This window comes from Alligator mississippiensis, chromosome 2, assembly GCF_030867095.1.
Source record: "Alligator mississippiensis isolate rAllMis1 chromosome 2, rAllMis1, whole genome shotgun sequence".
Taxonomy (NCBI): domain Eukaryota; kingdom Metazoa; phylum Chordata; order Crocodylia; family Alligatoridae; genus Alligator; species Alligator mississippiensis.
Genome location: NC_081825.1, coordinates 160,685,744 through 160,709,853, shown reverse-complemented (window position 1 = coordinate 160,709,853; position 24,110 = coordinate 160,685,744). Strand labels below are relative to the sequence as shown.

The 24,110-nt window shown below is 46.9% G+C and overlaps 1 protein-coding gene across 2 annotated transcripts; it reads left to right on the top strand.

Moving 5' to 3' along the window:
* The first annotated feature begins 727 nt into the window (after positions 1 to 727).
* LOC106737174 (alcohol dehydrogenase class-3) lies at positions 728 to 16,688 on the top strand. 2 transcript variants are annotated; one of them, XM_014600195.3, is made up of 9 exons: positions 728 to 823; positions 5,306 to 5,407; positions 6,413 to 6,554; positions 9,139 to 9,226; positions 10,160 to 10,379; positions 12,874 to 13,134; positions 14,115 to 14,250; positions 15,154 to 15,292; positions 16,372 to 16,688. In XM_014600195.3, exons 1-9 carry the CDS (start codon positions 812 to 814, stop codon positions 16,394 to 16,396), a joined length of 1,125 nt encoding a protein of 374 aa, XP_014455681.1. In that variant the 5' UTR covers positions 728 to 811; the 3' UTR covers positions 16,397 to 16,688. The 2 variants fall into 2 exon arrangements, with proteins under 2 accessions (XP_014455681.1, XP_014455671.2); XM_014600185.2 differs by lacking the exon at positions 728 to 823 and adding an exon at positions 2,567 to 2,623.
* The last annotated feature ends 7,422 nt before the right edge of the window (positions 16,689 to 24,110 follow it).

Below are 24,110 nucleotides of genomic sequence, written 5' to 3'. Positions count from 1 at the left end.
TTGGGGGGGTGGGGAGGGTTATATATAATTTGTATCTGAGGCCAAATTAGCCAAAACGAATTTCATATCCAAGAGTCCAGAACCAGAAGAGGCCCTACTACCAGCACACATCCTCCACCCGCACCTGGGGCTTCAGATGTTTCCAAATCTATTGGTGGGCATCTTAGCACAGGCCCAAGCCCGGAGGCTTGAGGTTGGGAAGCCCCGAGTTTTGGTTGCCCTCGGCCATCAGGCCCTCGGAGCAAGCAAGGGAGATGCCTCTCATCGCCATGAAGTGGGCTTAAAGCCACCGCACCTGGGCGGGTCCGGAGCCACGCCAGAAGAGCAGTTCTCCCGCGGAGCGGTTCAGGAAAACTGCCTTCACGGACACAGATACGTGGTATTTCCTCTGCCAGGGTAAGAAGCCACCACGCTTGTCCTGAGCCTTCAAGAGGTTACACAATGGCTTTTTGTAGGAGGGTTTGGATAGGGATTCCGCCGCCTCAGGGACTAATGACCTCTCTGGAAATCGCCCCCAGCCCTGCTCCTCGTGCCACTCGAGTGTCTTGCACAGCTGGGCTTCAACCAGGCCTTGGACCGGGCCGCTACCCCCAAGCCTCACCCCGCCTCAAGAGCCTTGCCCCCAGCACAGCTCCGCTCCTAGTGCTCCGCAGCCCCTTCAAGTCTCCGAGCCGCAGGCTGCCACGGGCAGACGAACAGCGAATCAGGCGCTCGCACGGCGACCCCTCCCCCCCGGGGGCGGGCAGCGGGGCTTCGCGGCAGCGCGCATGCTCGGGCTGCGGAGTGGGTGACGCTGCGAGCGCTGGGCCGGATGGCGGGCGCGGTAAGCGGGCGCGGGGCCGGGGGCGGCGAGATGTGCGCGGGGGTGGGGTCCCGCTGTCCGGCGCTGACTGACACCCGTGGGGTGACGTCACAGAGCGCCGCGTTCGGCCCCGCGGAGCGGAGCTCTGTGATGTCGGGGCGGAAGGGGCCAGGGTTGGTGCCGGAGGCGAGGACCTTGCGGGGTCAGGGAGGCATGGAGAGGTCGGGCGGGGGGCGGCGTCCGGAGCGCAGCTTGTCCTGCCCCTGCCCGAGGCAGGAGCATCCCCACCCAAATCCTCCCCTGCAAATCCAGTGTCTAACCTCTTAGAAAAGCTGCTCTGAGTTACAGCAGGTGGGAGCAGACCCCATCGAGTCTGGTGCAGCGTGTGTCCCCAGCAGCCTTCAGTGTGTCCGCATCCTCGCACTTCAAATGGTAGCGGGTGGGAGCACTTTATCTAAAGCTCCTTGGACCAGCTTTAGATAATATGTCCCTGCCGCCATTTTTAAGCGACACGAATACACGACAGGGACACGAATACACGACGCTTGGGGGGAACTGCTCTAATTAAAATCCCCTCCCCCCCTCCCGAGCTGCTCTAATTAAAGTGGCCCCCACTCCCAGAGCATGTATACAAATGCCCCATGAGACCTGAAGAGTGCCCAGTGTCCCACAGCTTGACTCCATCCCAGCTCTCCAGTAGGTCCAATAAAGGATACGGCCCTAACAAAGCTTTGCCTCTCTCCTTGCAAGAGGGGCTGCCGTTTGGTGAGAAGGGCCGTAGTATTGGGATACCCTGCTGCAGCACCAGTTCATTATCTTAATAAGACCATAGGCCCTTTTCTCTCTACCTGACAAGCCTCCGCCCTCCTCTCCTTTTAAGAAATAGCAGGATAATCCTTATTAGACTGAAGGAGTTTCTGACCAGTCCTACCGAACCACAACGTGAAGGAAGCCTGTGGCTTGCATGGAAACGTGCTGGTTTTGAATTCTGAAATAAGATGATTGAACAGAGGTTGCCGTGGAAGTTTTTTTTAAGCAAGACCCTGTTGGGCCCAGGAAAAATGAATTGGCTGCTTTCAAAACTGCTTTCTTCTGTCAACTGCATCGTACCCCAGCAGCTGGAGTCAGCCAGACTGTTTGTTAAAAGCTTGTCCTGTCTAACAGTTGTATCGAGAAAGTATGCAGCTTCCCTTACTGTTGCTAGAGTGCAGCTGTAATTCCATATGTAAAAGAGAATGGTGTGTTTTGGAAGACCAGCTATTAAGTTAGTACAATTGTGCTAATATTAGTAATAAAGAACAGGAAATGAAAAATAACAAATAGGTTCCTTGGTACCAAATAACTAATACATGGTGTTTGTAATTCCTCTTTCTATATCAAATACAAGCTTTCCTAATTGTTTCTTCCATGAAAGATTTGGAAAAGAAAACAACAGAAAGGTCAAACTTCAGCTCTAATTCTTGAAATTAGCTATCCTTTGATACCCAAATGCTACTTCTGAATACTCAGTAAGCCTTGATAAACATGTTAACTATTTGTTATTTCACTTCATCTTTAGGAAAAAATAATGCTGTTTGATTAAACCATTTTTCAGACTGACATGGTTTCAATGAGCCTATGAAATTCTAACTTTTTGTGCAAAGGAAAGGAAGATGTTAAAATATTTGTTACAATTCTGCTTTAGACATTTTCTTTTAACCTTTATTCATTTAATAACTGGTACGTAACTCTTGTCTTGAAAACAGTTGCTGTAAAATGCTCATACTTAAGTTTGGGAGGATGAGCGTTTTTAATGGAATTGAAAAAAGAGATTTGAAAATGGTAAATAATTTACTGGGTGATGGATCCTTTTGAACTTTGAACTTCCATGCCTTCTTCCTCCCCCTTAAAAGCTGACTAGATTTGCTACAAACTCACAGGCTTCTATTCATTGTCTCCCAGCATTGTAGCTAATGGTTTCTTTGCAGCTAGTTTGCCAAAGTGCATGTAGGTGCAGGATGTTCATAAAGCCAACAGAATAAATGAGCCTTAGAGTTGTGAAAAAGGCTTGGAAAGAGGTCAGAGTTCCAGAGTTGATTACCTCTCTCTCCCCCTCTTGACCTCCACAGCAGCACCATTATAGGTTGGCTGACCATAAGGAGATAGATCCTGGACAACCAGGACATCTGGGATACTGCCTCCCTCCCCCTGCTCACTCCCCCCTCCCATCCCACCCTCATGCTCTCAAACCAGCAAGGTGCCAGGCCACCTTCCAGGAAGGTAGCCATGTCTGCCTGCCACTTGCAAACTGTCTTGCCACTCTGACTCCCTGCCCTGCGCCCTTGCTGTTCTGGCATGATCATTATAATTCTACTCAGCCGGCCCAAACTGGCCTCTTCAATCTGGGACTGTCCCAGTTGGTCACCCTGATTATAGGTCTCTGAACTCTAGCTGTCCCCTTCCCAGGATGAAAACTTACATTGCTTACTCCAAGCCAGCATTTTAGGGCTCTAAGCCCCTTACAGTTATTGGGCATTTTTACATGTGCAAGTGCTGCAGTGCTGAGCACTTTGAAATGTGCCTGGCACTGCAATGCTTGCAGTTGTATAAGTGGTGAAATATGCGTTAACACAAAGAAAATGGCAGTGGTGCACTTCTGAACTAAAACACTTCGGAGGTGCTTCAGTTCAAAAGCGCACTGCTGCTATTTTCTCCACGCTGATGTGCATTTCACCACTTATACAACTGCACGCGGCCCAGTGCGCATCAGCTCACATGGAGCAGACTCGATTAATCAAATCTGCTCAGAAGTGGCAGATCTCCAACACATCGCCAAACAAAAAGGTACGTGTATAAATTCCCACTGTGACTTGTGCAGTAGATCTGAGTTTACTTAACACCTGAGCACCATCTTTCTGGTGTTCTGCTTTTTCTGGGGCAGTGAGTTAACTGGTGGCCGGCGAGCTAGCTCTTGCAAAGCATAGTAGTTCTTATGTTAGAATAAGAGCATTCTACAGAAAACATCATAAAACAATAGAGTCTACTTGGATGCTAAATTTACTAGTTATGCTCCATCACCCATACAGAGTGCATTACGTAAGTTTGTCCATTTTTAGTTCTAGAAGTATACGAAGGCTCTGCCTTATACAGGTTAACTTCTTTGTCAAGCCTCCTGAGCCAGGTTAAAGCCAGTCAATGCTGTTTTCTCTAGGAATTTACATTAATTACCCCACAAAGATTGTATATAAATAGCTTTTGCTTGAAAGCAGTCTCTTTAAATCATCTGTAAAATATCAAAATGCTTATAGCTGAAATCTCCACCCATGCAAAATATTAAGCCTGTTACAGAGGTAACTTAAGCCTCATCTACCTGGGAAAACTGATTGGCACACTGTTATAAGCAGTGTTCCCTCTAAGCTGCATGGTGAGCGCAGCTGAGCAAGCATGCTTGGCAGTGCGGTATAAGCACACCTGCATGGCCACACACGCCACACAGCTAAGAGGGAACACTGGTTATAAGTCAGCTATTCTAGAATAAGTCTCCTGGGGTGGACACTATTCTGGTTTGTCATGTTTATTCTGAAATAGTGGCCACATACCACTACTCACAGATTAGTTTGTTCCATAGTAGTTATGCTGGTTAGTTTTTCTGTTTAGCAAAAGCTGTATAAGCTCAACCTCCAAATTAATTCAAACTGGCCTATATGTTCTGTGACAGCTGACACGAGATCTTTCTGAAAAATCTCAAACGACAAAGCTGGAGACTCGTTAAAAAAAACCCTAAAAAACAAAAAAAACCCTAAAATCTAAAATCAGCCCAATCCTTGTTGTGATGTGATCTGATATTTTTGCTCTTGGTTATGTGGCTATGGCTTCCATTTACTTGCTTGGTGCACAACATAGCCAAAGGCAGAATTGGACCCATAGATGCTACAAATGTCCTTTTTGTTTTTAAGAATCTAAACTCTATTTACCTTCAAAATAAACCCATCTTTTTGTGGTGGCAAAGATGAGTTTCCTTCTGTGATCCCTGTTAACTGTAGTATTTGAGTATTTTCCTTGGTCAGACTTCTTATATAACGTATTTACTCAAATCCAAGATAAGCTTTTTTTTCTCATGCAGTGGAGGGGAAGCCCCTTATCTTGGATTTAAGTACAAGGAGGATGTGGGGCAGGTGGCCGCTTGGCTCTAGGTCTGGCCCCAAACCTGGGTTAGGGCCAGTCTGAGATACGGCAGCCACCTGCCCCCCACTCTATCCTTGGCTCCATTCCCTGCCAGGTATGGAGCACACACAAATTCTGGCTCCTGCCCAGTAACACAGCAGCGACAGCTCCAGCCCCATTATATGTGGCCAGACAGGCCAGAGCTTGCATGTTCTATGTTCCCAGGAGGGCATGAAACCAGAGCTGGAGTTGTAAGCAGTGCAGGGGAGGTGGCAGAGGCTGCGTGGAGCAGGTGCTGCTTTTTCTCTTCAGTAAACAACGAGACATTTATTATAAGTGAAATTCTTTGTTCTCATTTAGGTTATTAAATGCAAGGCCGCTGTTGCCTGGGAGGCAGGTAAACCATTATCTATTGAGGAGGTAGAAGTTGCTCCACCAAAAGCTCGTGAAGTTCGGATCAAGGTAATCATGCAAGTGTTTATTGCTTACTTTCATCTTTGTACTTTGGGAGATTAAATATTTAAGCTTAATCATGTGTTTGCCTTTATAAGAGAAATGTTGAATTAAGGTTATGAGTTTGTTTGAAACTTAGGTAAGATATTACAGGGTGTGTCACTGTGAAATAATGTGAAATGGTTGCTGGTCCAAGACCAAATAGTTGTTTTAGTTTTTTGTTTAGGCCAAAAAAATTACTGTTAGTCTCTCAGGGACCAGTGACAGTTCTAAAGACTGAGCTCTTTATGAGCCATTTGAGCTAGAAATATAGCTCATCCCAGTGGAAAGGTGTAGCGTTTCGTTTTTCCAGTGATTTAATACATTCAGTTTTAGCTGATCCTTGCTGTAGATTATCAGACTTGAAACTGTTGCTGTGAAACCTCTTGCCTTCTCCAAACATTCACCCCTAATCAATAGCTCCTATCTCCCAAACTACTACACACAAAGGTACAGTTTGCCTCCATACAAGGCCCAGGTCCTGTTCACTGTTTAAGACTTGAATTAAGGTCTTAAATTAGATTTATGTAACACAGGGGGCTTTATGAAAGCCCTGTGGGCAGGGGTGATTTTTACTCTTGGAAATTGAGATTATATCCTATTTAAAATCTGGGGTGCCATGTTGCTTTCAGATAATTGAGGGCACTGGTTTCTGGCTTTAGCAGCCCATGAGCTGTCGGCTGTTAATTTCATGATAGAACTCCCTTGAGAGAGTGAGGAAGCAAGAAGAGATTGTGCTGATGTTTTTTTTTTTCCTGGGTCCACATATTTTGTGACTTGCCAGAACTAAAAACATTGTTTTTTAGTGAAGCTGCAAACATTGGTTCGGGTTACTGCAAAAGTTGTCATCCTTAGTAAATTCTTCCTAGGACTACTTCTGGATTACTGCCAAGGAAAAAAAAATAGTTCCAGTGTATTGTTAGATATCTCTCTACAACTTCCAGAATATTACAAATATTTTTGCCATTCTTTTAGATTGTTGCCACTGCTGTTTGTCACACTGATGCCTACACTCTGAGTGGTGCTGACCCTGAAGGATGTTTCCCAGTGATCTTGGGTCATGAAGGAGCAGGAATTGTTGAGAGTGTTGGGGAAGGAGTAACTAAATTAAAACCAGGTAAGAAAACATTAGGATTGCACGAAGAAACAGCAGTGTAACAAACAGTCTTAAGATAACAGTTGTCTAAATGTAGGTTGTAGCCGTGTTGGTCTAAGGACATGGGCAGACAAGGTTCTTCAGGTGAATCTGATATCTTTTGTTAGACCAACTTAAATAGTTGGAAAACAATTTTTAAGCAAGCTTTCAGGTTCAAAAACCCTTCGTCAGGCTAAGGAAGTTTCTGTAGTTGGTGTGTGATCTTCCTGGATGGAATGAAAAGTAAAGAAGCCAGAGGCTGGGCTGGTATGCATACAGGACAGGCAGTCAGTGAAAATGTAGATTCAGGAGTCAATGGATGAGAGACAGGCTGGATGGAGGGGGGAGAGAAGGTGGATAAATAGTGGAGAAGTACCTGGGAAGTCGGCTGTCAGGCAGGTTATAATGTGTCATAAATCCAATGTCTATATTTAGTCCATGATTTTTAGTATCCGGGAGGTTGATGAAGTGGAGTTCATAGGCTCGTCTCTGGGAAGTGTTGTGTAAGTTTCCTTTGAAGATCAGGACTGAGAGATTGGAGAGAGAGTGGTTTTCTTGTGAGAAATGTGCCCCCACAGGTATTGGGTATTCCTGTCTTTGATAGATTTCTGGTGTGCGTTCATTCTGGTGCGCAGTTGTTGTTTGCTCTCTCCTACGTATTTTCCATCAGGGCATTTGGTGCGCTGGATAAGATATATTACATTTCTGGAGGTGCAGCTGTAAGATCCAGGAATGCTGATGGCTCTGTTGTGGGGTGTAGTAATTGTGGGGGTGGTGGAGATGTGTTGGCGGGTTTTGCATTTTTTGTCATGGCATGGTCTGGATCCTTTTGGTGTGTTCTGGGTCTGAGGAAGTTTGCTTCTGGTGATGAGGTTAGCGAGGTTCGGTGCTTGTTTGAAGGCTAGGATGGGTGGCTCTGGGAAGATCTCTTTAAGAATAGGGTCTCTTTCTAGTATAGGTTGCAATTGTTTGAGGATTTTCCATATGGGTTCAAGGGAGGGGTGATATGTCACAACCAGCAGTGTGCAATTTGTGGGGGTTTTTCTTCTGTACTGCAGCAATTCTTCACATGGTATCCAGGTGGCTCTTTCAAACATGCGATCTATCTCTCTGGAGGCGTGTCCTCATTGGGCGAAAGCCTTTTTAAAATTGGTGAGGTGGCAATCCCAGGTGTTCTCTTCAGTGCAAATTCGGTGGTATCTGAGGGCTTTTTTTGGTGTGTTTAGGGTGATTGCTGGTTCTGTGCAGATGTGTGTGTTGGTCTGTGAGTTTCTTGTATAACATGGTCTGTATTTTATCATTCTGGATACTGATCATCATGTCTAAAAAGGAGATTTGGTGCTGGAGTATTCTAGAGAAAGTCGGATGGAGGGATGGTGATTGTTGAATGTCTGATGGAATTCAATCAAAAATTGCAGGTTTTCAGTCTAAATGATGAAGATGTCATCGATGTATCTTAAGTATAGTAAGGGTTTGATGGTGCAGTTCATGAGGAAGTCGTCTTCCAGGTGGCTCATAAAAAGGTTGGCATACTGTGGGGCCATTTTGGTGCCCATAGCTGTTTTTTCCTATGGGTTTTACATTTGTGTTCTCGTTTTTTATGGAGCATTTATTCTCCTGTAAAATTCTTAATTTTACATGCGTGTTTTCTTCCTATTCAGACATTAAACAATCAGAATTTTCTAATGCATTGCACTCTACAAGATCTGTACTTGTCTCTCTAGGTTTGTGAGCATTTTCAGTTTCATAGTTGGTAGGGTCAGAAGGGACCTGAGCAGATCATCAAGTCCGACCCCCTGCCATGGCAGAAAAGAGTACTGGGGTCAAACGACCCCGGCAAGCCTCCTTTTAAAGACCCCCAGGGTAGGAGCCAGCACCACTTCTCTTAGAAGTTGGTTCCAGATCCTAGCCGCCCTGACAGTGAAGTAGCGCCTCCTGATGTCTAGTCTGAATCTACCCTCTGCCAACTTGTGACCATTATTTCTTGTCACTCCTGGGGGTGCTCGGGGGAACAGGGACTCTCCCAATGCCTGCTGGTCCCCTCTGACTAGTTTGTAAACGGCCACTAGATCCCCCCCTCAGCCTTCTCTTGTGGAGGCTGAACAGGTTCAGGTCCCTTAGCCTTTCCTCGTAGGGCCTGCCCTGCTGGCCCCTGATCATGTGGGTGGCCCTCCTCTGAACCCTCTCCATGTTGTCCACATCCCTCCTGAAGTGCAGCGCCCAGAACTGGATGCAGTACTCCAACTGCGGCCTGACTAGCGTCACATAGAGGGGGAGGATCACCTCCTTGGACCTGCTTGAGATGCATCTGTGGATGCATGACAAGGTATGGTTGGCCTTCCTGACTGTGTCCCCACACTGTCAGCCCATGTTCATTTTGGCATCAATAATGACTCCAAGATCCTTTTCTGCTTCTGCACTGACAAGAAGGGAGTTTTGATTATCTTTTAATCCGTGAATCATCAAATACTATAAGATTTTAACCATGTGGTGTTTTTTTTTTTTTAAACTTACTGGCCTTCCTTTAACTAGCTAGCTTGTAAAATATATCTATTCTTTTGCCTAGGTGACACAGTCATCCCTCTCTATGTCCCACAATGTGGAGAATGCAAGTTCTGTTTAAACCCTAAAACCAATCTCTGCCAGAAGATAAGGTTGGTAAACTCCTTTTTCTTATGACACGCAAAACATTTGTTTTGTAATTCATCGGTGTATGCTCACTTCTGTACAAAAGCCAAGTGGCCTGGCTTTGTATCAGATGGTTCAGACATCAAGTGCAACATGATTTAACACACAGCAAAGTCCTGCAGTTGTAAGAGGGCATATGTTGGATTTTTCTGTGAATAAATTACTTTTCCCTCCTTTTGAAATTCAGCCAACTTTTCTTCTTTTCTGACCTAATTGAAATTTACTTCATGGTGTGTACGCAGGTGTGTGAACTATTGGTTCATTGTTCCAGCCCATCAAGGACCAGCATCACACCCAAATCTCTGTTCTTACTCCCTTACAAAATGGTTTATTGACTCAGATAGCTTGCACTTCACTCTGCTGCTGGGCCTGAGTTCCCTTCCCCAACCTTCACCTGTGCTGCATCTGATAATCAAGCAGTACTACCTGGCTCCATGCCCTTTGGCCCTTAAAGAGCTTACAACCAGAGCTGCACCTCCTGCAGGGACATGCTGCCTTGCAGAGGGCTTGTGGAGGGGCCCCATAGGCTGGCTAGAATTGCCTGGCTTGCCAGATGCAGCCCACCTCTGGTTTAGACTATGCTATAAATTTCAGTAACTATACTAGATCAGGGGTCAGCAACCCCTGGCACACATGCTGAGCGTGGCACGTGAGGCCATTTTGCTTGGCACACTGCTGCCAGCCATGGAGCCCAGGCTGCTCCCAGCCAGCAGGTGGGAGGCTACAAGCCCTGCTGCAAGCAGACTGGGCTCTGTGGGCTGGCTGCAAACAGTTGCTCCGGGCTCTGGCATGTCGGCACTCCGGCACCTTCCAAGGTAGACATTGTGATTTTTTTGGCATTCCGGCCAAAAAACATTGTCTACCCCTGTACTAGATCTTGTTGTGATGTTTCATTTTAGAGTTACCCAAGGAAAAGGACTGATGCCTGATGGGACCAGCAGATTCACCTGCAAAGGAAAACCAATTCATCATTTCATGGGAACTAGCACCTTCTCCCAGTATACTGTTGTGGCTGACATCTCAGTTACTAAAGTAGATGCTGCAGCTCCTCTGGATAAAGTCTGTCTGTTAGGCTGTGGCATTTCAACAGGCTATGGAGCTGCCATTAACACTGCCAAGGTACAGGCTCTGATTATCTTTGACTCTTCCCAGTAATGTTGTGTCTTAACGATATTAAACTGGAGGCAAACCACTAGCATAAGAATTTGTTAGGACTGGGCTTGGAGAAAGCAAGACCAGAAATATAACCGCTAGGTCAGCAGTTTCCAACCCCCGACAGATCGCGCACTACCGATCTTAAAATGATACAACCTACACTCCCACCAACACTTAAGGTGTGGGAGGAGGTGTGCATGCATGTGTTGAGTGGGTGCCTGTGTTGGGGAGGGTTGTGAGGGAATGTGTGTGGCGGGGAGCATAGGGCATGTTGGGTGGTTGCATGTATGTGGGGGGTTTGTGGGGGGCACCCCTGGTACTCCCCACATAGTGCAGCAGCAGGCAGCCTGTGGGGTGCATCTCTGGCCAGCACTGCACATCACAGCGAGAGGCGCATCCTCTGCTGGACCATCTGTATCACCAGTGCTCCCTGCACTCGCTGGGGATGGGAGGGAAGCCCTGCATGCTGGACCTGGCTGCCTTTCCCACCCCCCAGAGGAAGGCACCTGGGGCTTCCCTCGTGTGTTGTGTAGCCCTGGCCAGCCAGCTCCAACACGTGGGGCTTCCCTCCCATGCCTGGCGAATGCGATAGCTGCATGTGCATGCGGAGAGCACTGGTGATACAGATAGCCTGGCAGAGGCTGTGCACCTCACCGCGATGTGCAGCACTGGCCAGAGCCATGCCCCACCGGGTGCCTGCACTGGGCATGAGCACCAAGTGCTCCCACCTGCTGCTACCACTACCATTGCCTGCCTGGGCTGTGCACCATGGGGGAAGTGTGTGTGTGTGTGTGTTGGGGTGGGGGGTGTCTTCACACCCCACGCTCTCCCTCACACTTGCACACTGCCCAGCCAGGCTCCATGCTGCTGCTGCCCCCTGGACACGTCCTTCACGTTTCCACCAGCTCCTGCTCACCTGTAGCCCTGCCCCTGCTCCCACCACTTCCTGACCTGGTTATTTGGATGCTGGTTGTAGTAGGAAGAAAGACACCTGACCTGTGCTTTTGACCAAAGCAGGCAGTGTGAGGTATAAACAGATACAAGTTCCAATTAGTTGCGCTTAGCCCTTGTGGCAGTTCACCTGCTGGGTTCAGTCCTTTTTCCAGCTCCCCCTCACACAGTTCAGAGGCCTGCCTGGCCTTTGTGGAGAAAAGAAGACTGTTGATACTTTTCTCCAGGGAAGAAAGAACTGTGGTCTATCTCTTTCTTCTCCTGGTCTGTAGTATTGGTGAAGGGAAAACTGATGTTCTTTTCAATGAAGGTCAGGTCAGAAGAAGGAATTTGGTAGCTAGATCTGCCCTGAGGAGCCTGGAAGACAGACTCCCACTGGCATGCTTCCCTTCTGATCACAGTCACAGAATTTCTCATCTCAACTCCTCAGATGGAAGGTTAAGATGAGACAGAGTAGAGGATCAGTGGTGAATACATGTGTCCAAGTATGGGGATGGAAAAGGGGCTGCCTGCCATGGAGAAGTGGATATGGGTAGCAGCCATTCCGTGCTGTTAAGAAACTTGTTTGTGAATGGGTATTATCACAGGTGTTTGCAGGGGGTGGGGGGATACCTTAAGGCAGTGATTCTCAACCAGGGTGCTCTGAGATCCTTTTAAGGGTACAGTGCAGTATTAGCACTGTTCGGTGTGCAAACACATTCCTGTGATTCACAATATAAACAGAGATTTAAAATAGGAATTCACAGTGTCAAAAAAATTCTGATCTGTTGTATCTTTCTGAGTTCTTTGCAGCACAGGAATTGCTCTATTGGTTGGGTTTTTTTGTAGTCAAGAAATGAGTGAGTGGTAAAAGCTAGTATTTTTTCAAAGGGGTGCCTTGAGTTTAAAATGGCTGGGAACCACTGCTTTAAGATAAGGAGAGGATAGTACAGGGGTGGGCAAAATGCGGCCTGCCAGGCCATTCTATCTGGCCTGTGGGGCCCCTAAAAAAATTAGAAAATTAATATTAATCTGCCCTGGGCTGCCTGTCATGCGGCCCTCGATGGCTTACCAAAACTCGGTAAGCGGCCCTCTGCCCAAAATAATTGCCTGCCCCTGGGATAGTATGTGTTGTTGGTCTATCAAAGCTACTTTGTGACCCACATCAAAAAGTTGGCCCTGTTTCTGCTTGCTTATGTACTATTTCTTTGTCTGTCAAGTTATCCTTCTTTTGTTGGGGAACACTTTCCACAGGCCTAGTGAGGGCCCCAAACTATTTTCCACCTTTTGGAACAGAAAGGGAACCATAGCTTTTTCATAGCATTTCATAAACAAATCTTTGACAAAAAAAGTCAAAGGCAAAGGTGTAGTTCCCTTTATCTAAACTATAGTGATTTGCAACATGGGGGTTGTACTTCTGTTTTTAATTAAAAATTGCCTAATCTGTGTATTCCTATGCAAGTGAAAGGATGTGTGTTTGTTTAGTCTACTGCTATATGTCCTTCAACTGTTCTTTCTCATCTGGCAGGTGGAACCTGGTTCTACCTGTGCTGTCTTTGGTTTAGGAGGAGTTGGCCTGGCAGTGATTATGGGCTGTAAAGTGGCAGGAGCCTCCCGGATCATTGGTGTTGATCTCAACAAAGATAAATTTGCAAAGGCCAAAGAGTTTGGAGCCACTGAGTGTATCAATCCTAAGGACTTCAGTAAGCCCATTCAGGAGGTGCTAGTTGAGATGACGGATGGTGGTGTGGACTATTCTTTTGAATGCATTGGTAATGTTGGTGTCATGGTAAGTGTGTGCAATGCATTACTTAGTGGGGAGGGAAAAGTTCATTGCAACTTGGGGCAATTCATTACTTTAATAAGAAATAAGTCCCTTTCTCTTTACATGGAAACATTCTGTCCTCCTTGTTTGGAATTGAGAAACAATAGGATAATTCTTAGACTGAAGGTATCTCTTATGAATCCTAACCATAAAATGAAAATACTGTGGCTTATATGGACGCATGGGGCACTTTTACATGTGCTCTGGGACACTGTGCTGGGCATAGGCAATGCGCCGGGGGGGGGGGGGGGGGGGGGGGGGAGGGGCAGGCACATGGCCCCCCTGAGATTGGCCCTCGCCAGCTGGGGAGTAGGGGTACCACATGAAGTGCCAGCAGGGTGATCAGCCACTGGGGATGCCCTCCCCCCCCCCCCATCAGCAATCAGCTGCTGGGGGGCCCCCTGGAGGCACCAGTTGCCCATGGTGCTGGGTACTTTTAATTAGCGTGGCTTGCTAATTAAAGTGCCCACACATTGCATGTCTATCAGTGTCCCCATGCTGAAAAAAATTGCAGCAGGGTGCTTTGAACCAAAGCTCATCGCACATGTTTTATTTCAAAGTGCCCTGTCACCATATTTTCAGCGCAGGGACACAAGGGGATGCTGATGCATGTGACATGGAAGGCTGCTGGAGTAAGTCAGTTTCTGTGCTCCAGCAGACTTGATTAATTGAGTCTGCTCTGACACACTGGATTTCCAGCATGTCAGAGCAGGCTCCCCACACATCTGTAAGAACTCAGGAATATAATAATTGAACAGAGTTTGTCATGGAAGATTTTTGATGAAATCTTATGAGGATTCTGATTTTGTAAAAAAAAAAAAAAAAAAAAAGGTAGCATTCCATCTTTTTTTTTTTCCTGTTTTCACTCTAGAATAGTGGAGAACATCAATCTCAACAATAGACCTTTCTTACTGGTGTTTGGGTTTTGTTGTATTTCTGTGCAGAGGGCTGCCTTGGAAGCATGTCATAAGGGCTGGGGAGTCAGTGTGATAGTTGGAGTAGCTGCTGCAGGTCAAGAGATCTCTACCCGACCATTCCAGCTAGTGACTGGGCGAACTTGGAAAGGGACTGCCTTTGGAGGTAAAGATTTGACATACTTGTAGAGAAAATATCTTCTGGATTAAAAGAGCAAAAAATACAAATACAAAGCAAGACAGTGCAAGAGGCTTTTCTAAACACTTTTTTAGTGACCGTTATACTGGTTTCAAAGCAAACACTCCTACTGCACATCATGAATTCAAAATGAAGAGTTGTCTTGATGGCAGTAGTTCTCCTGTACAGTTCATTATAATGCTATTTTGTATTATAGTAGAATTGCCTAATTATGAGTTGCAGTTTTAAACTATAACAAGACAACCTGCTCACATGGGAAACCAGGACTAAGGTAAACATGTTTGTGTACTTCTGTCCTGTTCATTCATTGAGCAAGTAGAATTGCAGGACTGCACTGTGAGGATGAACATGGTATGGTTCTCAAAGGCCCTGTTGTAGTGTGCAAGAAGTTACTAACATAACAGAAAACAAATCTGTGATTGACTTTTTGCCTATTGGATTAAAAGTATTAAGTGACTTTCCCACAACCCTTGCTGTCTATCAAGAGGGTGATGAACAACTCGGGAATTAGAGCCAGCTGAAGTCTTTACTTGATGTTACATCAGCTGTCTCCAAAGCTTTGCAAAACAGCCTAGAGTACTGGCTATAACAAATATACAACCAAGGACTAGGAGAGCCTAATGCTCAGTTTCGGATCTCAGCTACACATTGCTCTCTCCAGAGACAAAACAATGCATGAATCTGTTTGGCCCTCAGGGACCTTGTATTGTTTTTATTATTTTGTAATCAAGCTTTTTCTAAAGCAGTGCTAATCTATAGCTGGATGGGATTGATTCAGAAGTTCCTTAATATATACTAAGAAAGCTGACAAGCTAATGTAAGGCTAGTACACTTTTCCATGTCCACGTGTGACAATTTTTTTCTCCCCAGGTTGGAAGAGTGTAGAAAGCGTACCAAATCTGGTAGCTGAATATATGGCAAAAAAGATCAAAGTCGATGAATTCATAACTCACAATCTGCCTTTTGACAAAATTAATGAGGCTTTTGAACTGATGCACACAGGGAAAAGGTAACATACATAACATTACAGGGAATGTTTATAGGTTTCCTTTTAAGAACGTACCATATTTACCCAAATGTAAGACAGCTGTGAATTTGAGACAATCCCTCCCCCAACACTTACATTTGCTACAACTTTTCATATCTGGAATCTATCATTTTCCACATCTAGAATCTATTGGGGGGGGGGGGAATGAAGTTATCTTAAACTTGTTCTGTCCTGTCCCCCACTTCTTACTGCAGCAGCAGGGCAAGCAGAAGCAATGGAGTAGATGGAGGAGGGGGAGCACCCTTGCTGCCCTGGTGATGCCCCTTCAGCACAGGTGACGCCCCATAGGTGCCCCATGCAGCTGGGAGCCTGGCTGCGCAAGTGTAGGTTCCTCCTTCCCTGCCCTATTTCTCTCCCCTGCTCAGCCTGCTCCTGGTCAGTAGGGGGGACAGGGGAAGGGGAAAATAGAAGGGCAGAGAAGGAGAAAACCGTGCACTGCAGAGCTGGGCTCCTGGCACAGCTGCATCCTACAGTGAAGGACAGGAATAGCTTTCAAGCTCCCCTGTGTCTGCCACAATTGAGGGCTGTGTAGAGCCACTGTATAGAAAGCCTGGTGGGCTGGAGACTGCAGCAATATACAGATGCCTCTTTACCTGCCAGTGAAGGAGAGAAGAGGATAGGAGCTAGGCAGGGAGCAGACATCTGCAAGCTGCTGATGCTGTCCCTGACCCACCGGGCTCTGTGCACAGCCACTCCACAGCTCCCAACAGCAGCGGTCTGATACTCAGTTGTAAGTCAAGGCTTTTTTTCCCCCAGGATGAATGGGGAAAGAAAAATCTCATCTTGGAATTGAGCAAATACAGTATCTAATTATCTACTCAGCAGAAATTCTTAAAAAAGCATAATGCAGAGATCCAATAACAGGAACCAATATAACTAGCCTATTTCTTAGAAGCATTTAAGAAACATTCACTTTAAAAAAAAAAAAAAAGACAAAAGAGCCAGCCTAAGGTTAGTTTCAGGGATAATAGGCTGACTGATCTTATTCTTGTTATGGATTCATCTCTCCCCTCCCCCACCTTTTTTTTTCTCTCTGAAAGCATTCGAACTGTTCTGAAATTTTAAGGAGTCAGAAGATGGATCCTGCCTGTCCTAGCTGCCATAGTCTACTAGCTAAACCTAAGGTTCTTGAAGAGAACTGGGATCAGAAAGACACAGATTCAGGTTGGGATGGGAAAACCACCTGCTTCATAATCATAGTCTCTTAAATGTTAACTGACCTCAAAATAACGGTAAATGCTAAATCCAGTTGTATAATTAACCCTGGTTCCAGACTTCGTTCCATGTTAGTAACGTCTGAATTTTGACAGTGCCTAAATCATAAAAACTACTTAATAAAAAAGTATATTTCTCAGTACTGGATGGAAGTTCTCATTCCTTCAGCCATCACGTGCATTTCACTACTACTACTACTAAAAGGAATCAGGAGAAGCACTTACTAGAGGGCTGTGCCCTGCAAAGATGCACTTAGAGCATGTTCTTTCCCCTTTTGTGTTCACCATGCAAAAGAGGTAAGGGCGAAAGCAGCACTTTTCTGAAACTCAAACTCCGTTCTGGCCTGTGGAGCCATGCGTTCTGGCCCACAGAAGTCTGAGAACTTGGTGGCAGAGGAGCAGTAATAGCAATTGTCACTCCCCTGCTGCCAAGTTTCCAGACTTGTGGGGAGCCCTGCAGGCTGAATAACACACAGGATCTGCATGCACAGTTGGCCCAGGGCTGGCAGGCCCACAGACCAGCCCTGAGGTGGATCACCACTGGGTTGAGCAGCACTGGATACAGCATTTTGGATATTTTCCTGTTAAGCACTAGTGCAGTATGTGCAGTTGTTTTACACTGCATAGACAAATCAGTAGGACAGAAAAAAACAAGATTCTGTAGATCCATGATTATAGGTACTCACCTGGAGGCACAGACCTGAATAATTACTTCAAAACACTTAAAATTATCTGGAGCAAGAACTGGAATGCAGATCTAGGTCCTGAGGCAAGTGCCCCAACCACATTGCTAGTCCTTCTTTAGTCCACTCTATACAATTATAGTACAATGAGTACTCCAACTTTGAGTATAACCTATAGCAGTTTCTCAAGCCTGGTACACGTACCCCCAGGGTTACGCAAGACACGGGCAGGGAGTACACAGGTGCTGCGTTTTGGTCTTTGCCTGCTTAGGCTAAATGTTCCAGCCACTGTCCCGCCCCCCCTGGAGTGTCTGGTGAGCCGGGGCTTTCACTCCCCAGCATCAGTGTGCTGGGGGGGTAGGGAGGGAGGCCCCACACAGGCTGCTTTGCCCTGGACCGTGGTGGAAAAAGTGGGACTCAGCTCGCGGCAGCGAAATTGGAAGTGCCACGGTGGGACTTACGGTTTTGATTTTGCTGCATTGATCGGCAGAAGGTGCACAAGGGACCAAAGGTTGAGAACCACTGACCTATAGCATGGATAGGCAACCCACAGCATGGGGCCAGAGCATAGCACGCAAAGGCATTTTGCTTGGCACATGTGCCTTGGGGTGAATGACAGGGAAGAGGCCAGGGCTGCACTGCCACAACAAGGATTGGGTCTCTTGTGGCTCCCCAACCATCTGCATGCCAACATCTGCCAAGTTGAGGTTGTGAGTGTTTTGGGCACTGCCCAAAAAAGTTGCCAACCCCTGCCCTATAGCCTAGTTAATGCACTTCAGGGATGAGGAGGCTGTAGGTTCATGTTCTCTCCCACCTGATACTCTAACCCTAACCGTTCTCATTTTGCATTTTATGTGATCAATCTCCAACCACCTTTGTGAGGAACAGGATGACTTACATGGTTAAAAAGAGATCACAGCTGCTATTGCTAAGTGGAAAAAGGCACTTTGCTTTTGCCCAAAGCTAGGCATTTTCAGGAGTGAGCCTTAACTCTTACTTTTCTCTGGGACTTTCTACTGGCTCAGTTAAGTTGCTTCCTGCTTAGCATGCTGGTTTCTCTAGATCAAGCATCTGCTTCAGGGCTGTAGATTCTGAAGTGCCAAGGTATACAAGTCTTTCTTTAGATCTACCTAGTCTTAGGTCATGTTGTATTAATAACTAAATAATGAACTCTGCTGTACTGCTATGGCTGCATGGGGCAACCTGCTGTTAGAACTGCTATTGGTTGATCACTGCAAGCTGTAGGCCAGCTGATGCAGTCATTTTTAAACATTTTCTTATAGCGGCGTCCTTCTCCAAATCTTCCAATTTGTTAATTGCAGTCTGCTTACCAGGATAGATGCCTTCACTTCCCCAGCTGGCTAATTTTATAGATAACGTGTACTGAAGATACACATTAGCATGCCACAATTAAAGGCTTTATAGTGCCTCAAGTTGTTACTTTTTTGGTGGGGGAAAAGGGGAGTATCATTTCACTTTTAAATTCTTATCTAACATAATAAAAGTGTTTGTCTGTCTGTAATGCCTTATGAGCACTCTGACTGGTTGTCTCTACAGCCAATCACAATGCTTACTGAAACAACCAATTAGAGTGCTCTGCACAGATATACATGGCAGAGCGCTGCCATGACAGTGGGGCCTGAGGGGCAGAGGGGGATGACGGGACAGACTGGCACGGCAGAGCACCGCCAGTCTGGCACAGCGGAGACAGAGGGAACAGAGCGAGAGCCTCGCCTCCTCCTCTCCCTGGCCTTGCTCCTTGGAGAGGGCAGTGGCACTGGCCAGCTTCGGCCCTGCCATCACGGCAGCACTCTGTCCCCAGCAGAGGGGGATGCAGGGGACAGTAGGGATGGACTGGCACAGCAGAGCGCCACCATGACAGAGTGGACGGAACAATGGGGCAAGGCCAGACTCGCCAGCACCCCACGCTGCCACCGCCTCCAAGAAGCAGGGCTGGGGGGAGGGGGCAAGGCCAGGCCATTGCTTGGATGTGGCGGCAGCGCCAGGGCGCAGACAGCAGGGCAAGCCCTGGCAAGCAGCAGCAGCACAGGATGGTGGGTAGTGGCGTTCTGTCCCTGCCTTTCCTTCTCCCACCCCACCCCCAGCAGAGAGGGGGAGGGGAAGGAGGCAGCAGCAGGAAAGGAAGGAGAGAAGGAGCAGGACAGGGAATCTGGGTTTCTGGTGACAGCACCCCCTGCTGCCACTGCACCCCACCCCACTGCCACTGCCCAGCCCCAACAACAGCCAGCGGACCGGGGGGGGGGGGGGGGGGGGGGGGGGGGGAAGGGAAGTTGCGTGTGGCCAGATGTGGACCAGCAGCAGTGCAGGGCACTGAGTGTCAGCAGCTGCTGCAGTTTGCAAACTCCCCTACCCCGCTGTTCCTGGGAGCTGGCTGTGGTGTTTGGGCCGGGGGGGGGGGGGGGGGGGGGGGGGTGGGGCATGGGGCCAGATGCAGGGGATGGGGGCTTTTTTTTAAAGCACCAGGAGCTGAGGTGGGCAGGGCAGCCATGGCAGGGTGCTGGGGGGGCAGGCAAGGGATGGGGCCTGGCAGGGGTCCCCCCCCCCAGTGTCCCCTCCCCCGCCCCTTACTTACCTGCTCTGAGTCCAGCTCCAGCTCTTTGCTGCAGCGGGTGGGGACTGCCCAAATCATCAAAGCTCTCCAAATCAATTCGGAGTTTTTTATTGGTCCCCCGATTCGATTTGGATTTAGAGATTTAGCCACCAAATTAGGACAAATCTCCTCCAAATTGAGTCAGCACCTGAAGCTTCACACAGCCCTACCACCAGGTAGTTTGTGGAATCCATTGGAGAAAGGCTGGGTGGGCCTTAGGGCCACGCTAGAAGTGGAAATAATGAGTAAACACCCACAGCCTTTGCCTGAAATCAAACCCAGGCCTTTTTAATCTGTATCCAATCACCCTATCAGCTGAACTACATGACTCCCTGTACAGTGAATTGAAACTTGCTGGCTTTACATTTAGTAGGTTTTATCACAGTAATTCAGTGATTGTCAGCCAGGGTGAACAGGGGTGCCATGACATCCTTTCAAGAGTGTTGCATAATATTACACTGTTACATGTGCAAACACTTACACAGGATTCACAAGATAAGCCCAGAGATTTCAAATAGGAATGCACACTTTCAAAACCATTCTGATCTGTTGTGGTTTTTTGAGTTCTTTGCAACAGAACTGTTTTTTATTTTCCATAGGCAAGAAATAAGTAAAAGCTAAAAGCTAGCATTGTCTGAGAGGTGACTGCAGGTGATAAGATTAGAACCACTGCAGTAAATGCACTGTTGCAGTCCTTAGCTGTTTATGAGAAAAGGGCATCAACAGCTCCTTCACAGTGAGGAAAGATAGCTGTCAAGAGGCAAGGCCTGAAGCAAGTGGTTGAATCAAAAGAAAAACAAGGTCTAGTCATGTGAAAGGATTTTCTATAGCAATTGCCTCCTGACTGAGCATTCTATCACACATCTTTATGCCCCAAGAAAAGATAATAGGGAAGGAATCATTACAATATTCTGAAATGGGAGACATCTACATTTCTAGTTTAGCCTAGGGTGAGACAAGTGAAAAAACTACCTCACTTGAACTGTGTAAAGATAGAAACTCCTCTAGAGGCCAGGATAGAAGAAAGTATTTAAAGTATAATCACAAAAATCCAGGAAGCGGGATGGGGGGCAGGAGTAGGGATTACTGTATACTGTATTTACTCAAAGATAACCACCCCTCCAAAAAAAGATTCATTATTATCTAGAAAATGTATACATTTGTAATATAATATTCCAAGTGTGGAATCTAAATATTGGAGGGTTGTCTTGAATTCATCCACCTCCCACTGCTACTGCAGGGAAAATCGGGGCCAGAGGGATGAGGTGGCCCTCTTGCCCTCTACCCCCCCCCCCCCCCCCCGCAGCCTTCCTGCCAGACCCTGATCAGGCTGTTCCCCCTGGGAGCACAACTGTGGAAGGAAGTGAGCACAATGCAGTGGGGGACAGGCAGACGCTGCACAGGACAAACAGAAGGGGACAGGAGACTGCTGGGGGTCTGACTGGCCCTGACCCAGGCTCAAGGCCAGAGTCAGAACCACAGCAGTTGCCTGCCCTTTCCCCCTTACCCCCCTTTAATTTGAAATGCAAGGGACCAAAAAAATATACTGACTTCACAATAAACATACCCACAATAACTTACATATAGGCAAATTACTATAGGTAAATTCATCTAGAATTGATGTTTTAACTTGTTGCAAACTGCTGCAAGTTTCAGTACAGGTACACCATAAGCACACTTCAGAGCAGCACTTGTGTACTAGGGATGTGCAAAACGAGCCGTATTCAAATTCGTATTTGGCCCGAACTGGCAACAGTGATTCAATTCATTGAGATCACTGTCCCTGATTCAATTTGGCCAAATCCCAAGATTCAATGCTGATTCAGAGAAGCAGCAATTCTGCCATAGACACAGCTTTAAATGTTTTGCCTACTACCTCGAGGTACTGTGGTTCATGAGCGCTGCAATGTTGGGGTGTATGGAACATCCCATAGGAGTGCGGGGGGGCCCCCCCACGTGCTCAGCAGTGAACCTGGAAGTAGACCAGAAGTACTTCCAGTCCACTTCTGGGTCCGCTGGGGAGCATGCAGGCCCCGCCCCCCACCCCACCCCACCGGCTCAGCGATCGGCCATGGGGAGACCCCAGCTACCCTCCCCAGACCCAGGAGGCACTAGTTGCCAGGCCAGGGGGTGTGGGAGGACCCCCCCCCCCCCCCCCGATATGCTCACCAGTGGACCGGAAGTGCTTCTGGTCCACTTCCAGGTCCACTGCCAAGTGCACTGGGGAGCCCCCATGCTCCTGTAGGACATGTGCCCCAGCATCTCAGCATTCACAAGCCACCTGGTACCTCAAGTTACATAGAAAAAACATTTAAAGCTGTATCTACGTCTGAGTCTCCAAGTCAATTGGGAGGGTTCCAATTCAATTCAGAGAGATTAAAGGGTCTCCAGATTCGATTCGGATTCAGAGATTTGGCCACTAAATCAGGCTGAATCTCTGCCGAATCAAATCAGCGACCAAAGCTTCGCACAGCCCTATTGTGTACCTATTCATATATAGTACAAACTATGCATATTTGTCCAGAGCCAAAAGGCCCATGATTTATCATATAGCTACTTGGCTGAGCCCCATCAGTCAACAGCATTTCAAGCCTCGGTGACCCCACAGTGCAGTGCTGCTCAGTATGCATCTGTTCTCCAGATACCTGCCCTTCCACCTGTGAGGATCCACATGCTAATTATTGCCCCCCAACTCACAACCGGAACTAAGCGTTGTCACAAGTCCTGGAACCCTCTAAAAATGTTTATGCAGATAAGGCACAGACCTACCTCATCTGTCTTCACTTCATAGAGGGCACAGCCACACTACTCGCATGCAACAGGCTGAGAGGGTGTGACAGTCTCTCAGATGAACAGAAGTTTGGAGATGTTTACCAGACATTTAAGGTTCGAAGAAGCAGAAATCATTGGAAGTAGGGGGAAAAAAAAAAAAGGCACTGCTCAGGTGTGGGAGTGAAGAGGAAGGTGAAATGTATTTGATGTAGTGGTTCACCACGCCTTGAGAGTTGTCCCTGAGGAAGACTAAGCACAAAGATGGGCTGCACTAACCTAAATCTTGTCTTAGAAAAGAAACCATAATCAAGAAGGTAGTTTCCCAGGGTGAGGCCTGTCCCTTGTACTCCAGGCAGGCTGACCCCTGCAAGTTTCCCCAAAAGCAGAAAACCCGACTGCAAAATTTTGTGGCAATAGGATACTGCTTTCTTGCCTTTCCCCTGGCCTGCACCCTAGCTTTTTGGCCACGAGCAAGATGAGGGGGCATCTGAACCCTGGGCTTGCATGTAGGATGCCTGCCACAGATTTGGGGAGTATCTGAAGCCCCACACTTATAGGTCTGGGAAAGAACTTACCTGGTGGTAGAGATGCACAGAATTGAACAAATGAGCTCTGCTAAGTCAAAATTTGGAACCTGACCATTGGGGGCTTTGCCCAATAGAATTTAGAACCTATTTGGCCCTTAAAACTAAATTTAAAAAAAAAATTCCTGTAAATTCCTATCACTGTGTTTGCCCAATGTGAGCCAGGCATTAGTTGGTTTCCATGACTAAATACTCGTTGCTTCTAGCAGCAGTTTAATGATAGATAATGTATTTAATTGAGGGAGGAAAGGGAAGGTTTGCTGGGATGTGAATACAAGATAAGGGGCTTTTTCTTCCCATGCTGAGGGGGAGGCGGGGGGAGAGGAACCTCACCTTATAGTTGAGTAAATAAGGTACCCAGGTAGAATGTGTCTTGTCACTGAAAACATTTCCATTGTAGCTGTCCATTTTATATGAATATGTGAAGAACTGAATATGATGCTACCTTTTTAAAATCACTGCAGTGGTTATAATAAAAGAAAAAAAAGCAACCATTTTCACCTTGAGAACGTTTTGATTCTCTGTTGTAAATACCAAACCAAGAAAATAACACACTGCAAGCCAGCTTTAAAAAAATATCACAATGGTGATATATACATTTAGATCAGCTGGTCTCCAACTCCAAATATCTCAGTTTAAGAAAAACCTACATTTACATGCCTGGGTAAACAAACAGATGTAGACAGTTCCTGAGAACTCCTGTGAAAGATTTAAACCCTCCTCCAATGCATCATTCTGGCATCTCTTCGGTTCTATGCTGCATTTTTACCTATCATTAACTATTCAAGTCTTGTTTCCTGAAAATTAGTCCATGAGAAATCAGCAAAAATGGCATGTTTGAAGAAAACATAAGCTATTTCCCTATTCTCATGGTTTTGGAACTGGAAGAGGTGGTATAGATCAGCATTCCTCAAC

Excerpts from the sequence above, each read along its gene's own strand:
- LOC106737174 (XM_014600185.2), top strand. The coding sequence starts at position 2,582 with ATGAGCGTTTTTAATGGAATTGAAAAAAGAGATTTGAAAATG. Across the intron at positions 2,624-5,305 it reads AAAAAAGAGATTTGAAAATG|GTTATTAAATGCAAGGCCGC; the intron begins GTAAATAATTTA and ends GTTCTCATTTAG. Across the intron at positions 15,293-16,371 it reads CTGATGCACACAGGGAAAAG|CATTCGAACTGTTCTGAAAT; the intron begins GTAACATACATA and ends TCTCTCTGAAAG.